The 15,948-nt window shown below is 45.8% G+C and overlaps 1 protein-coding gene across 2 annotated transcripts in view; it reads right to left on the bottom strand.

The window, feature by feature from the left end:
• Positions 1–15,948, bottom strand: part of RBM23 (RNA binding motif protein 23) — a 443,258-nt gene that overhangs the window by 238,201 nt on the left and 189,109 nt on the right. Inside the window, exon 16 of one of the 2 annotated variants that reach the window (XM_066627508.1) lies at positions 7,628–7,637. The exons of the other annotated variant lie outside the window; for it this stretch is intronic. Coding sequence (XP_066483605.1) covers positions 7,636–7,637 — 2 coding nt within the window. The 3' untranslated portion in view covers positions 7,628–7,635. Of the gene's footprint in view, positions 1–7,627; positions 7,638–15,948 lie in introns of those variants that run through there. 2 annotated transcript variants of the gene reach the window in all.

The following is a 15,948-nucleotide window of genomic DNA, read 5'->3' as shown; positions in this document are numbered from 1 at the left end:
GTATCAGTATCTCTGATTTGAGACAGCCCAAATTCAGGAGCAGGGGACAGAACTATGTCCAACAAAAGCGTTAACTCTTTCAGCAGAGCACCCCAGTCAGCTGGCTCTCAGGAACTCTGTCTCACAGCCCCCTCCTTCAGGTTTCGCTCAGACCTTATCCCATTCAAAGACTCTGCTACTTACTGCCAGCATTGCCTGTGCGCACTCCCTTATTGGCAAAAGAGCCAATACACCTTTAAATAAACACTTTCATTACCCAAATTAGCCAAGTCTTATCTGGGGCTTCAGGACTAGACTCAGCACACCTTGAGATCCACACTAGCAAATCCAAGCTCATTTTAAAAGGGGTCTACTCAGAGTAATAGAATTGCATAAGGAGAACAAATGCTCTCCAAAATAAAACATTCAGGGGATAACACACAGCAGATAAACTATCAGAAGCTCTAACGTCATCTATCTACCTAACAGTTAAGAAACATTCCACACAGTTTGCTTGCGGGCTGAATGAATGCAGCATTCAGAAAATCCATGTTCCCTCTTCTACGTACAGAGCCTGAAGGTCAGCATTCCAGAAGGCAGGAGAGAGAGATCGACCCCCAGAAGCTCTCCTTATAGACCTCATATACATTGTGCAGGAGATCTCTGGCACATACACCTCAGGTGACTAGACAGGAAAAACAGAGCCTGGTGGCCACCTGGGACCTCCCAAAAAGGGCTTCCAATTTGTGACTCTGCTAGATGTTTCCCAGCTGTGCTCAACCACTTCCCTTGTCTTGCTTTAGGGTAAACAAGAAAGAAAGGAACTGCTTCCAGCACTTAACCCTTTAGCCGCTTCTCCAACCCCATCACCCCATCCTATTTCTCTCTAGACCTTCTTTAATCCTTCAAACATTCTTACCTAACCTGCCTGATTGACCTGTTTGTGACCCAGCCAGGGCTTAGGAGGGGGTTAAAGGGGTAATTGGTACCCAGGCCCAGGGTCAGAAAGGGGGCCCAGGAACCAAAGGAGGGGGCCCAGAAAGTTTTTCGGATCTTATGTTTTACAATCTCACCCAAACTCACTGCCTGGACATGATGCTGGGGCACAACTGCAGGCAGGAAGTGGCAACTGCCACACACACCTGGCCCAGAAATGCATCCATGACCCTCCCAAACACAGGGTCAGATCTGGGAGGAGACCGGATTGCTCCAGTAGCTCTTTGGCTTGTGGAGGCCACAACCATGAAGGAGTGTGTAGGAGTTCAGGGACACAGTTGGGGCTGCAGCAGCTGCAGAAGTTCATTTTGGTGCACACAGCACACTGTCCATTCTAGTGCAAGTCTAACGGTGATGCTGCTGATTTTCTTGATTTCAAAGTTTTTAGAGAGACTTAGGAGTGTGTTGGGTTTCCGTTTTCCTTTCTCCAGCTGCCAGAGCCGCATGGTTGGGTAGACCTGGACTCTGCACCTAGAAGCCAGATGGACCTGGGCTCCAAAGACTATTCTGGCTGTCAGCAGCCTCCCCCTGCCCTATTTTGCCCCCTGTTCTGCCTGCTCCCATTGCCCCCTTCTGCCTTTGGGAAGGAGCCCAATAGAAACTTTGCCCCCCCCTAATAAAATTCATCTCAGAGGCCCTGGACCCAGCCCTCTAGCCGAGCCAGCTCAGACTCCCTGCCTGGATCACTTTGGCTCACCTGTTGGTCACCTTCCTCCTTTTGCTGTCAGAATCCTATTGGTGGTGGAAGGATCTTAAAGTGAGATCCTAAAAGGTTAATTTTTAAGCCCAATCCTGGCTTACTGCCCACGCACACTGTCACAAATGTGCCACAAGACACGTTTGCGGGCCCTACCACCGAGCGAGCACCGATGGTAGCCCAGCACTAGCTGGTGCTGTGTTAGTACCGGGTGGCTGCTGTAGCTCCAGCACTCAGCAGTCGCATGGACTGCGGAGCAGCAGAGAGGTAGGTAGGGATGTGGGGGGCGGCGGGGAGGAGGCGTTCCAGGGGGAGGCAGGCAGAGGGCAGGGAGACCACAGTAATCAGGACTCAAGTACCCATCCCTGCTTATAGCCTCCATGTGCAGTCTGTGAGAAGGAGGGCATGCTTTGGTGGCCTAGTGGGGAAGCGAAAGGGATTTTGGCAGTGGTGGGCAGGACTTTTAGTCACCCAAATGTGGAGTGAGACAATGGGGCTTTCTGAACTTTCTTCTTCTTTGTAATAAAAAGAAGAGGAAACCAGGATCAATCCAAACACTGTCTATAAAAGCCTAAGAAGCCATTGTGGGGGGTGGGAGACCGCTAGAGCTTATTTGTATCCGTTCCATGCAAAGATTACCCCCAAAAGGAAAACTAGATAGCAAAGGGTCTAGCCTAGTTTCTTATACGAGGGGACTGAAGGAGGCTGGGTTGTGATGAAGACACATTCAGTCATGTGGCGAGCCTGAGAATGCTAAAGTGATACCACTTAGACCAGGGGTGTCAAACATAAGGCCCGGGGGCCGGATGTGGCCTGTGGAACCTTTTTATCTGGCCCTTAGGCTCTCAGCTGCTGAGCAGTGCTGAGGTATGACTGCTGAAAGGGCAGCCCACATGAAAATCGGGCTCTCCCGTATCTTGAAATATGATCGAGATTTCCATACTTTCTCTTCTGTCATTTGCAGCTAATGAATTCCTAAGTGAGGAAAAAGTGCTTATTTTTGGTTCTTGTAGTAAATATACATGCACAGGCACTAAAGTTTAAGATGTCTTAGCAGTATTTGGCAATAATGACTCAGGCACACCTTCGTCTGAACAAGAGCACACTCTTGGCCTTGATGATACGCTGAGGATCTTCGCCCAGAGCCTGTAAACGCAGGATGTTTAGAAGAATCTTATCTAGGAATGTGTTTGTGGTTAAGCTAGAACTAGCTGGTATGAAGCAAGGTAGCATCCTTGTGGAAATTCTCCAACTATGTAACCTTATATCATGTGTTTTGAGACTTAATAAATAGCTGGGTCAGGAGCTGGGAGACAGCACTTCACTTCTCCCTTGATTTCATTCCTGCTCCTGCTTCCAGCACTTTCAACCTCTCTGAAACCTGTGTCTGTTGTCTAATTCTTGCCATGGCTTTTCTGCCACACCAACGCAGCATCTCAGGCTGCTCCTCATGTAGCACCAAAATGGTACATCTGGCGCCCGAACAGGGACCTTTAATCCTGGGACAGAGACTTCTTGTCCTAGGACAGAGACTCTCTGCAAAATGCTACATCTGGCTCCCGGAACAGGGACCAGGTGCTACATCTGGCGCCCTGGAACAGGGACCCTCTTCAACTTCTAGCCCTAGCACAGGGACTTCTGGTGCCCTGGCATAGGAACCCTTGCTTTTTCTTATTTCTAGCAGCCTGACTTTCTTTGTTGTTCCCCATTCGCTGCTACATCTAGCACAGCAAATGGGGACCCTTTCTTGCTCTGGCTTCTGCGCCACATCAAGCAGTCCTTGACTTCCGGGGTCTCGGGCTGCTCCAGGTGACATTACTGCTACATTTGGCGCAGCAGGCAGAGACTTTCTGCAATGAGCAGGTACAGTAGAGCCAGGTGGTCTTGATCAAACGGCCTGTCCTCTGCCTCCGAACTCATTGCCTTGACTTGCTCCAGTTATGATTTTCAATCCCTTAGAGTGCTTCTGTCTTAGCACTCTCCCTCAGGCAACAAGGTACCCCTTGTGTGCCTTTTAAGCAGCCTTGCATTACAACTTTTAGTGGCTGCCTCTCTGATTTTTCACTGCACTTGCTTTTATAAGCATCCTGACTTTTGAGGTCAGGTTGCTTCTTAACACTATTGTGGCTATACTGGGTGCCCAGACGTGGGCCAGCCAAGTATAGCAGACAAGCTGCTTTACTTTTTTCTAAATCAAGTAACCTGTTTTCTGGGTTGCTCCACATGCGTCTGACCCTGAAAGAGGGGCCACGACAAAATCAAGTAACCTGTTTTTTGGGTTGCTCCTCATTCATTGCTGCGTCTGACCCTGAAAGAGGGGCCACAACAACAACTAGCTTATCCGCCCAGCACGGGTTACAGAGCTCAACTATCTAGGTAAGTATAGCATTGATAAGTAAGTATAAGCTTATCAAAACCACAGCAATGATCTATTTTTTCTCTTTAGCAAAGCTTAGCACCTTGTTTCCTTCTAAGAGGTCACAGACTTAATTTACCATCCAAACTTTCACTCTGCAGTGGTAAAGCAGTTAGAGGAAATAAACAGTAATACATCTATCCTCTTACCAGAAACTGCTCTTTAGCCCAAGCCACAGAGCAAGAGATTAACTCTTAAAAGCACTAATCTGTGTTCCTCCAAGTGCTCTTTAAAAAACCCTTTTTGTTAGCTTGTATTTTTCTCCCCTTTGTACCAACTTAGTAAGAAAAGAACTCCATAGTAAGCAAGCATAGGTAACACACAGCAAAGCCAAAACTAGACCTCCACAAGAACAACAAAAACAATGCCCTCGGTATTCCGAGAGAAGCACCTTTAAACATGGTGCTTTGCAAACAGAACAAAAGAAACTCTTAAGCTATCCATAATCCTCCTTGTGTATTTATTCTGTTAGAATAAAAACTATAATTTGCCATGTGGCACAATTCCACAGGCAATGTCCTGCCACTTACCTGGCTACCAGGTAGCCCAGTTTAGGTAAAGCAATAGCCTCTGTCTAAAGAAAAATTGGAGGCATTGCACACATTAATTTAAGAACAATTATAAGTCAAACATATTGTTCTTTTCATTAGTCTATAGAATATATCAATATTCGTCATAAGAAAAGACATTTAGAAAATGGAGACACTTGTATAATCTTCTTGAAGTAAACAAACGAATTCAACCCATGGAACCACGTTAATTTGGCCTCCCAAATCCAAATTTAATTTTTATGATGTAAAATAACCCCATCTTGTGTTAATAATAGGTAAATCAAGCCTTGCAGCCATTTAATTATGGAGCAAGCCCTCAATTTTAAATCAAATAGCACAAACAGATATTCCCAAAAATTAGGAGCTTGCTTTAATAAAATAAGCCAGTCCTTAAAAAATAGTAAACTCCTCCTCATTTTGTGCCACAAAAAGTACAGATTGTACTTAAAAACATAAGAACAGCCCCACTGGATCAGGCCATAGGCCCATCTAGTCCAGCTTCCTGTATCTCACAGCGGCCCACCAAATGCCCCAGGGAGCACACCAGATAACAAAAGACCTCATCCTGGTGCCCTCCCTTGCATCTGGCATTCTGACATAACTCATTTTTAAAATCAGGAGGTTGCGCATATACATCATGGCTTGTACCCCGTAATGGATTTTTTTCCAGAAACTTGTCCAATCCCCTTTTAAAGGCGTCTAGGCTAGACGCCAGCACCACATCCTGTGGCAAAGAGTTCCACAGACCAACCACACACTGAGTAAAGAAGTATTTTCTTTTGTTTGTCCTAACCTGCCCAACACTCAATTTTAGTGGATGTCCCCTGATTTTAGTATTATGTGAGAGTGTAAAGAGCATCTCCCTATCCACTCTGTCTATGCCCTGTATAATTTTGTATGTTTCAATCATGTCCCCCCTCAGGCATCTCTTTTCTAGATTGAAGAGGCCCAAACGCCGTAGCCATTCCTCATAAGGAAGGTGCCCCAGCCCCGTAATCATCTTAGTTGCTCTCTTTTGCACCTTTTCCATTTCCACTATGTTTTTTTTTTTTTGAGATGTGGCGACCAGAACTAGACACAATACTCCAGGTGTGGCCAATTCACAAAGTATAGTAAATAAGCAGCCACCCTGCCAAAAAAGTTAAATGTAGCATACCAATGCTCCTGACTTTGTCAGGACAGACATCATTCCAATAGTTCAAACCAACCCCCCACCATAAACAGCTTTTTTACATGCTGTTAGGTGAAGAAGCATTTAACACAGCAAAACCACAAGCTTCTTATCCTAACCATCAAGCATACGTTTTATTTAAAACGTGATGCCACATTTTTAGCCATCAGAAGCTCCTAAAGCGCATAGTTTTAACTACTGCACAAAATGTAGTATGGCTCCATAAGTATCAACCACCTTAAAGGAAGGACCAAAAAAAAAAAAATTATTAGCAAGTTTTCCTTTAAAGTAAGTCTAACAGCCCAACTTTGTGTTAGCCTCCTCTTTTTTTGTGTATTAGTTCAACAGAACAAAAAACCATGATTTGCCCTGTGGTACAATGCCACTGGCAAGCCCTCAAAAAACAATAAATTCCCCTTCATTCTGTGCCTTTTATAGGTACAGATTGCATTATCACTAGTATATGCCAAAGACTTGTAAAATATAGCAAACCAGCTATCACCTTAAGAAAAATCTTACAGTAAGAAAAGCCCTTAAGGCTAACCCCTAAGTTTTAATTCCTGCATCAAATGCAGGAGAGTCCTGTGAGTCCAGTCACTTTAAGAGCTCAGAAAAGCTGCAACAATAGCAACAGCACTGGCCTTTTAGTTTGGTCCAGTGCCTTTAAAAAACAGATCCATTTTCTAATTGAAGATGAAAAAAGCACATTATTAGTAAAAAGATTTTATAAAAAGCACCAACAACCAATGATGAGCTATAAAACGTGTAAGTAAACCATAGCCATCTTTTTTAGTGTTATTTATTCCACACCCTTTAAGACAGCAACCACCAGCCATTTTAAGTTCGGTAAGTTTCCATAAAAAAATTTCCCAAACTTTTTTCCCCATAAGTTGAAGCTACTATGATAGATTTTAAACTTCATAGTATCTCTCATTCCATATTTTTTAAAACTGTAGTTATTAACCATTTTACCCATTAGTAGCAGTCATTATAGCATTTAAAGTTATGTTTTTAAATATTAAAAGCAAACCGAAAGTCACCAGCAGTTTGTTTAGTTTAGTAGTAAACTACAGTGTTCCCAAACATAGATAAGAAATTGTAAACAACCGTGAAAGTCTTGCTGTGTTTTCAATCACAGAAGAGAAGAAAAAAAAAATGCTCTGACAGTTTAAATTTTTCGGTTTGCAAACCTCTTCAGAATACCATCTAAAGAAAACCATATCAGATCCCCCAGATCTGGTATAGAAAGATACCAGTCAATTTATTTTTTTTATTTTTTTAATGTATATGTATAAATGATTAGCAAATAGTAATATTTTAAGTCAATTGTGGTGGTTTAATTACATCAAAAAGTTCAAAGTTTAAGATCTCACAAAGAAGGCAAAAGCATGTAAGTTTTAATAAATGAGGTCATGTGAGCGAAGGTAAAAGTACCATACCACTGTTGAAAGTATGTAAATAAGAGAGATAATGTATGTATAAAATTAAACAGAATTGTTTCCAGTGAGAAATATATGTATTTAAAGATAGCACCCCACATAAGAAAAATTAGTTTTATGTTTTTTCCCCACTAATACATACAAAGTGTATCTTCCAATTTTTTTAAAAGAATTAAAATGAGGGATATGACAATGTAATTGTTTGTTTGTTTGTTTAATATTAGATGCAGAAAGGATTCATTTTTCAAGAAAAGCACCCCCCACAAAAAGGCACAGTATTGCCTTTTAGCCAATAAATTAAGTAACTAACCCATATGTTTAGACAATTGTGAGACCCAAAAAAGGGACAAGCCCAGACCCCCATTAAGAATTTAGGGCAGGCTGTGTTGTTATTGTGTTTAATTTTATAGAAACGTTTTGGAGCCAACACGTGTGTTCCATCAGCCAGGAGAACCAAGGCCTGAAAAGAAAAGAATCCAATTTCCAATTTCCAGCTACAAAAACAAAACTCAAAACCAAACAACCCAGCAACAAGGCCTCAAGCCTTGATTACCTCCCATAACAGCAAGAGACAAGGGGGAGGCCTAAGCAGTCCCACTTTTAGCATCATGGAAAGATTAAAAAAAAACATTGACGTTCAAAAAAAACCCAGAAGCAATTGCTTGTCATGATGGAAAAAGGAACCAAAGAACTTTTAAACAACATTTGAAAATGCCATGGCACAATCACAACCTGTACACTACAGCAGTTCCCAATGAACTACAAAAGACTTATCTGATTTCAGTATGTAAAAAACAGAATTCAAAGCCATAACAACTCTGTATGCCCATGAAAACCAGTTTAATGATGTGTTATTATTTTTTGAAAAGTTCTGATATGTAAAAGTGAAACCTTCAATTGTATTTTAGCCAATTTAAGTAAAGAAGCAAAATGTTGTGTTAGTTAACGTGTAATGATGTTCCCATTTTAACCAACTGATTGAGTTTTAATGTTTTCGTTAACGCAGCATCTCAGCATGTTAACGCAGCATCTCAGGCTGCTCCTCATGTAGCACCAAAATGCTACAGGTTCTGACCTGTTTAATGACATCACTTCCTGCCCAATGACCACTTCTGGCCCTCAGCAGACATAATGAATGCTATTTGGCCCTCAGTACGAAATGATTTTGACACCCCTGACTTAGACACAAATGCAATCTGGAGCAACATATTTGGGAGCTGCCAGATTTAGGGTGCCTGATGGAGCCTGTTTCCCAGTGTGTTCAGAGGTCCTGAAGCAGGAAATGAAGACCCTCAAGCTATCTGAAGTGCTATCTGTACGTTCCCAAGAATGGTTAAGAACTTCCAAGCTTCACGGAGAGCAGCCCCAAAGGACAGAGTTTCCCCTTACCTGTCTCCTTGGAAATCTTCTTATAGATGGGACTTGCCAATTCTTGTGCAAGTTGCACTTTGTTGGTTGAGATATTCTGATTTTCTCCAGGTCAACCCATATCTCACTTGTGCTGAGTGGTGTCACATCAGACTTCCTATATTTGTCCCATGACCGAATGGTCCTCCTTCAGTCTTCCCCCCTCCATCTCAATGGCGTAGCTGGAGGGAGTGCAAAGCACTATGTTTTGCGGGATGCAAGGGGCGTACGTCTCTGTTTGGCTCCCCACATGGAAAGGCTACAAAGGGAAGTGGGAGGGGCCCCTTGCACACTGCGATGTGGCTCCCTTCAAAACTTAGGGCTTTGCACCCCCTCTGGCTATGCCACTACTCCATCTGTCCCCCTGAGGAGAAAGAGGAATGGTGCACTGCATCCTAGATGGTTTTTGTCCATTTTATAGTCATGGTTTTAATTGATCCAGAATATTTTTCTCTTTCTGTTGCTGAGGGTTCAGAGTGTCCCTATAAGGGTGATATGCAAATCTGCTAACTAAAGAAAGGAACAACACACATGGATATTCCTGGTTCCCTGTGGGGTCTTATTTAAAAAGAAATTTGTACTGCATCTTCCCATCGGGCCAGAGATTTTATTATCCTGTTCTCATAAGACATACGTTGATTGGTGGGAAGCGGCCAGATGAGTACCTTTCAAGCTGCAATGTCCTTTCTTTCCCATCACGGCTTGTGACTTTACAGACATGACAAACAAGTGATTTCATTATTGCTTATGTGAACAAATCATCTTTGCACCTTTCCTGCACTCCTTGGGACAGAACGTTCAGGAACCTGACAATTAATTGATTCACTGTGCCTGGAGCTTGGGTTTGACCCATCTTTCTAGTGCCCAAACAAGCGTTCCCTTACCTTGAGGAGGCCTCCGTGACTGCCCCTCCAACTGCAGGATGCAACTCACACCCTGTTTGCACAATTGCATCAGAGCTGGACAGCTGAATGGGATCGGGCCCTCCGTCTCTTTCTTAAGGGATTTTCTGCAATATGCTGCTTTGTAGTCCAGTCTTAGATCTCCGTTCCAACAGAGTTGTGTAATTCACTCACAGCCCAATTCTGAGCTACTCGGCACGCAGGTGGTGCCAAAAATGGCTGCTGCAGCATCCTAAGCAGGCCGGGCAGCTTCCAGTGGCTTCTTGGGGGACGGGAAGAAGCCCCGCAATGGGGCTTCTCAATTCTGTGGCAGCTCTTTAGCCACCACAGAATGAAGGAGTCCTGTGTTGGGCTGCGCAACCCAACAAGGGGCTCGTGCTGGGCTAGCTCTGGTGCTGGGCCCACAGTAAGTCTCGCAAATGTGCCTGATGGCATGTTTGCAACGGTGCATGCCGGCGATGAGCTGGCGCACAAGGCTCAAGATTGGGCCCTCACTCCCCCAGACCAGCTCTTGAGTCTTCAGCAACACAATAGCCTCGCCTTTCTCCTCATTTCATGCCAGCCCCTAGTTGTGTCAGGAGCCTGTGCACTTGGTCCCCACACCCATCGTCCACTTCACATAACATGGGCACAGGATTTGTCTTCCTGCCCACCCCGTGAGAGATCTTCTTTGGCTACAATCCTAACCTCACTTTCCTGGGCGTTAGTCCCATTGAACACAGTAGAACCTACTTCTGAGTAGACCTGGTTCGGATTGTGCCCTTTGTCACTAACTGCAAGGCAAACCTGTGTTTTGCCTTTGCTGCTTTCACTGGAAGTCCTTGGAGGGGTCTGGGCTTGTCAGCAGGACCGGCATGGGATCCGGCTCAGCCTCTCCTGCAACTCCACATTCTCCATTTGGACACAAAGAGAATACAGACGTGGCAGAGGAAAGACTGCCTGCGGGCACAGCAGGTGAATTAATTGGCGCATTTCTGAATGCTCTGTCTGAAGGAGGGGGGAAAAGGAGCATCTGCTGCACCAAAGAAGATCTTGTTCAAGGAAGCAATAATTAAATCACTTAATTGAAAGTCACACGTCATGACTGTGAAGCCAAAAAAGTCAACAAGTAAATGAAGACTTGCAGACGTGGCTTTTGGGAGGCTTCCCTGCCTGAGCTGCCATCTCTCTGCAGTGCTGTTTTGCCTTTCCATTTCAGACCTGCTGTGCTCTGATTTTCAGATGTTCAGACAGACCCATCTGAGATTTCCAGATCCGTAACCAGGGTTAGCAGCAGGACCAGCAGCCAGGGGCCCATTGCCAACCCATGACCCCTGTGCACATTTCCTCTGCCATAATGGAACCACCCCAAATATGCATATGTGCTCTAGATTGGCTTTTGTTTGCCGTCATTTGGCCTTCTTCGTTGCTTAATTTTCTTTGCCCTTCCCCCAAGACTCAAACTGACCAGAACATCCTGTGAATTCTCTGGAGGCTCAAGATGACCAGATCATCTTATATATTTTATGTTGTCGAATACAGCCTTGAATTGGGCCGAGGTCCTGAACTGGAGACCCGAAATCCCGAGGCTCTGGACCCCTGACCATCTGTATACACAAAGGCCTGCGATGGCCCCTCCCCTTGAACTGTTGCCACCCCCTGTGCTAAAATCCACCCCCCCCCCCACTCACCTGAAGCTCACAGAGCCTCATGCAACCCAGGGCTATCAACTCTGCTTCTAGGAAACCTCAGAGAGGCTCTCATGGGGTCCTAGAGGTTTGCTCCTGGGGCATTTGCCCCATTGGACTCAATGGTAGATCCGCAACTGGGACAGACAGTTTGTTCACACAAACAATTGCCCTAGAAACAGCCATCGGACCCAGAAGAGTCTCCCAGAAGTGGCATCCCAAGAGGCACAGACCAGAGAGGTCCGTGTGCCATGAAAAGAAAAATATTGAAAATCACAGGTCTGCAGCACAGTGGTGGCCCATAAAAACGCCACCCCATGACTGGAAGGAATTGTGGTGACATCATCACATCACCGCAATCGCTTCTGTTTTGAGTACAGATCTGCCTGCCTCCCCCTTCTTTCCCCTTTTTTAAAGGGGAAGAAGGGGGGCTACCCTCAGGTCGACAAGATCCGGAACAGCGCTGATAGTGGCTTCGATTCTGCACTGATCTGAGGGCTGCCCCTTTAAAAGGGGGGGACGGCAGTGAGACTGGCGCGGATTCACTTTCTTACCAAACGAAACAAGTTGGCATCACCAGCAGCTTGTTTCACTCTGGAAAAAAAGTGAACAAATTCTTCTCTTTCAAGCACAGCACTGTCAGGAACTACCTGGCTCTGCAAGTCTGAAAACAAATGAAAATGGACCTTGCCAGTGAAGCCCTGCTTTATTCTTTTTTTTAGGGGGGGGGGGCTGCCTTCTGGAGCATTTGTTGAGCTCCACTTTCATCAGACTGGGACCATGCAGCTAGCCTTGCATTTCCCTTTGCTCCTGCTCAAGGCTCATTTGCTTACTCGCAAGTAAATGCAACCCTGTGGCTTACTCTCGCTTACTTACTGCCCCCACTGGACAGCAGATGAAGTTGCATCAAGTCCAACAATAGATCTAAATGGCTTTGCACACTGAAAAAGCTAAGTAAATGCAAAGATCTATTAATGACACAGATGTCTCTTTTGTTCTGAATTCTGTTCTGTACAATGAGAAGAGAGCTCATCTGAGCATGTGCAGAGAAGCCAGTGTGAAATGGGCGACAGAATGTTGGCCTTGGCCTGCATGTGTTTGATTTGGGGTCAAACTACAACATATCCATGGAGCTCAGTGGGTTCCCTGGGTGTAGTTTTCTGACCCCCTTCCTTCATTGGGTTGATGTGAAGATACCATGGGGCAACCCCACATATGCTACACTGAGGATTTTGTCCAAAGAGTGGGATGAAGAACATGGGATACTTCTGAATGCATTTTCCCCCATGGCAACCAGGTCCTGATACCGGTTTCTGAGACATGGATCCTTCCCCTTCATTCCAGTTCCCACCCACCCACCCCACACAAATCACTGCTACTCCCCAAACAGATCACCCCAAGAGATATCTGTGAGTGGGCTCTCATTTATTCAGCCAGACCACACATGCATGTGATCATGCTAGAGACAATTCTGGGGCAATGCTGGGTGAGGATGCTCTTCATTTTTGACCCTGGGATTTCTCCACGGTCCTTTGGGTGAACTTCACGGAGAGACCTTCTTTGACAATCCAGCAGGAAAAAGCTGGCAAGTAATATGCAGGGATGTCCAACTGGAGGTAGGTAGAATAAGAACCATCACCTTTTTCCTCTGTAACTTCAGAGCCAATGTAGTTGTCTTCAGGCAAGGGGCTGATATTCTTGAGCCGCTGGATAGTAGAGTCACTAGAAAAGAATCCTGTGACCATGCAAGCGAGGATCTCACTTGGTTCACTACGAAGTGTGATCTCCTCATGGTTGGGTGGGGAGAGGTAGCCATGGGATGCCCTGCTCTCTACTGGTTCAGTGTTGAGAAGAGTGTGGCAGAAAAAAAAGAAGGCAAGGATTATTCAGTGCAAGGCAAATCAGTGAAAGACATGTGGAGAAAGTAGCTCTGGAAGGGAGGAGATTGGACAGTCCCCACGTTCTCAGGAAGGAGGGGCAACTGCCGTCCGTGCTCTTGAGGAGGTTATGCAAGACGGCAGGGCTTAGTGCTGGACTCCCCACACACATTTCGGGACAGAAATCCTTCATGAGGTTGTGATACTGCTAGAGACAGTTCTGGGGCAGGGTGAAGAGGACACAATACTAGATAAAGGTGGTCTTCAGTTTTGGTCCTGGGATTTCTCCAGAGTCCTCTGGGTGAGCTTTGTGGGGGGCCACCATTGAGCACCTTTTGGCTTCAGGCTGCATCATGGGAGAACCAGCCTTGCACTACTGGGTGTGGAGCAGCTCACATTTGGGGATGAAAAGTCAGGTGAAGCCCCTGCTACCGGCCCCCCTCCACAATTGATGTCATAGTACTGGTAAGTCCTTGTCCCTTAGAGGGAAAGCAGATCAGGACTCACAGTCATGACTTACTCCCAGGAAAGTGAGATTAGGATTGCAGCCAAAGAAGATCTCTCATGGGGTGGGCAGGAAGACAATCCTTGTGCCCGTGTTATGTGAAATTAAACTCTGGGTGCAGGGACCAAGTGCACTGGCTCAAGACACAACTAGGGGCTGGCATGAAATGAGGAGAAAGGCTAGGGCAGTGTTTCTCAAACTGTGGGTCAGGAACCACTAGGTGGGTCACGAGCCAATTTAAGGTGGGTCCCCATTCATTTCAATATTTTATTTTTAACATAATAGACTTAATATTACCATGGCATGGGACTGCATTTGGGAAAATGTGACAGACCTGTACTTTTAACAAGCTACTATGTATGTTCTTTTAACAATGATAGTCAAAGGGATTTACTCCTGGGTAAGTGTGGGTACATAAGAACATAAGATCAGCCCCACTGGATCAGGCCATAGGCCCATCTAGTCCAGCTTCCTGTATCTCACAGCAGCCCACCAAATGCCCCAGGGAGCACACCAGATAACAAGAAACCTCATTCTGGTGCCCTCTCCTGCATCTGGCATTCTGACATAACCCATTTCTAAAATCAGGAGGTTGCACATACATATCATAGCTTGTAACCCATAATGGATTTTTCCTCCAGAAACTTGTCCAATCCCCTTTTAAAGGCATCCAGGACAGATGCCGTCACCACATCCTGAGGCAAGGAGTTCCACAGACCAACCACACTCTGAGTAAAGAAATATTTTCTTTTGTCTGTCCTAACTCTCCCAACACTCAATTTTAGCGGATGTCCCCTGGTTCTGGTGTTATGTGGGAGTGTAAAGAGCATCTCTCTATCCACTCTGTCCATCCCCTGCAGCCTGGGATTGTGAAAAATTTTCCTGCTTGACGATGTCACTTCTGGTCACAACATCACTTCCGGTGGGCCCTGACAGATTCTCATTCTAAAAAGTGGGTCCAGACTCAAGAGCTGGTTTGGGGGAATGAGAGCCCAATCTTTAGCCTTGTGTGTCGGCTCACCGCTGGCATGCACTGCTGCAAACTTGCCATAAGGCACATGGACAAGACTTACCATGGGCCTAGCACCGGAGCTAGTCGAGAGCAAGCTCCTTGTTGGGTTGCGTGGCCCGACACAGGACTTTTTTATTCTGTGCTCGCTAAAGAGCTGGCCAAAGAGCCACCACAGAATTGAGCAGTCCCATTGTGGAGCTACTTCCCCCAAGGAGTCACTAGTGGCTGCCTGGCATGTTTAGGATGCTGCAGCAGCCATTTTTTGGCACCTCAGAAGCCCTGCACGCTGGGTATCTCAGAATTGGGCTGTGAGTGAGTTATACAACTCTGTTGGAACAGAGATCTAAGACTGGATTAACAAACCAGCATATTGCAGAAAATCCCTTAAGAAAGAGACGGAGGGCCCAATCCCATTCAGCTTTCCAGCTCTGATGCAGCTGTGCAAACTTTGTGAGTTGTGTCCTGCAGTTGGAGGGGCAGTCACACAGGGAACCCCACAGGGAACCAGGAATATTATTATATAATATATTATAATTATTATAATATTATAATATATATAATTATATACATCCAGAGAAAATTTAGTCACCGAAGAAGCACTGAACAACATTGAGTGCCTGCCTGTTCTGGAACAGCTTGACAGTGAACCAACCCTAGAAGAAATAAAAAATGCATTGAAAGATCTGCATTCAATCAAACGTTATAGCCAATTAAGAAGGGTGATGTCCTCATGGTGGGAGGTGTAGAGGATGACACTGGAAGGCGTTCTTTTAACCTACCTGCCAGATACAGCCCGTGGAGCCTTTTCCGGTGGTCCTTGTGCTCTGGGGGAGTTCTGGGGCCCCCCACCCTGCAAGCTCCAACTGTGATGGGAGCAGAGCTGCAGTTGCCTCCAGAGGATCATTCTGAGGGCCGTGGTGGCCGCGCATGGTCACCGGGGTGGGCTTCAAGCAGCAGCAGCAGTGAAGGAAAGCAGGCCTTGCATTGGTGCAGGGCTTTTTGTGGGCCTTGAGCTCAGGGGAACCACTGCCTAGTGCTCCTCCACTGTGCTTCGGGTTTTCGGCGGAATGGACCTCAGCAGATGGAAACCTTGGCCTCTGAGCATCCCACTTGGAGGCAGGCTGTGCAGCATGGCCTCTCCCAGTTGGAAGAGACACTTGCCCAACAGACTGAGGCAAAGAGGCAAAGAAGCCAGGCCCATAGCCAGGGAGACAGAACAGGGACAGACTGCACTTGCTCCCGTTGTGGAAGGGATTGTCACTCCCAAATTGGCCTTTTCAGCCACACTAGACACTGTTCCAGAACCACCTTTCAGAGCGCGATACCAGA

Source organism: Tiliqua scincoides, chromosome 5, assembly GCF_035046505.1.
Source record: "Tiliqua scincoides isolate rTilSci1 chromosome 5, rTilSci1.hap2, whole genome shotgun sequence".
Lineage (NCBI taxonomy): Eukaryota > Metazoa > Chordata > Lepidosauria > Squamata > Scincidae > Tiliqua > Tiliqua scincoides.
This window is presented reverse-complemented; position numbering and strand designations above follow the sequence as displayed.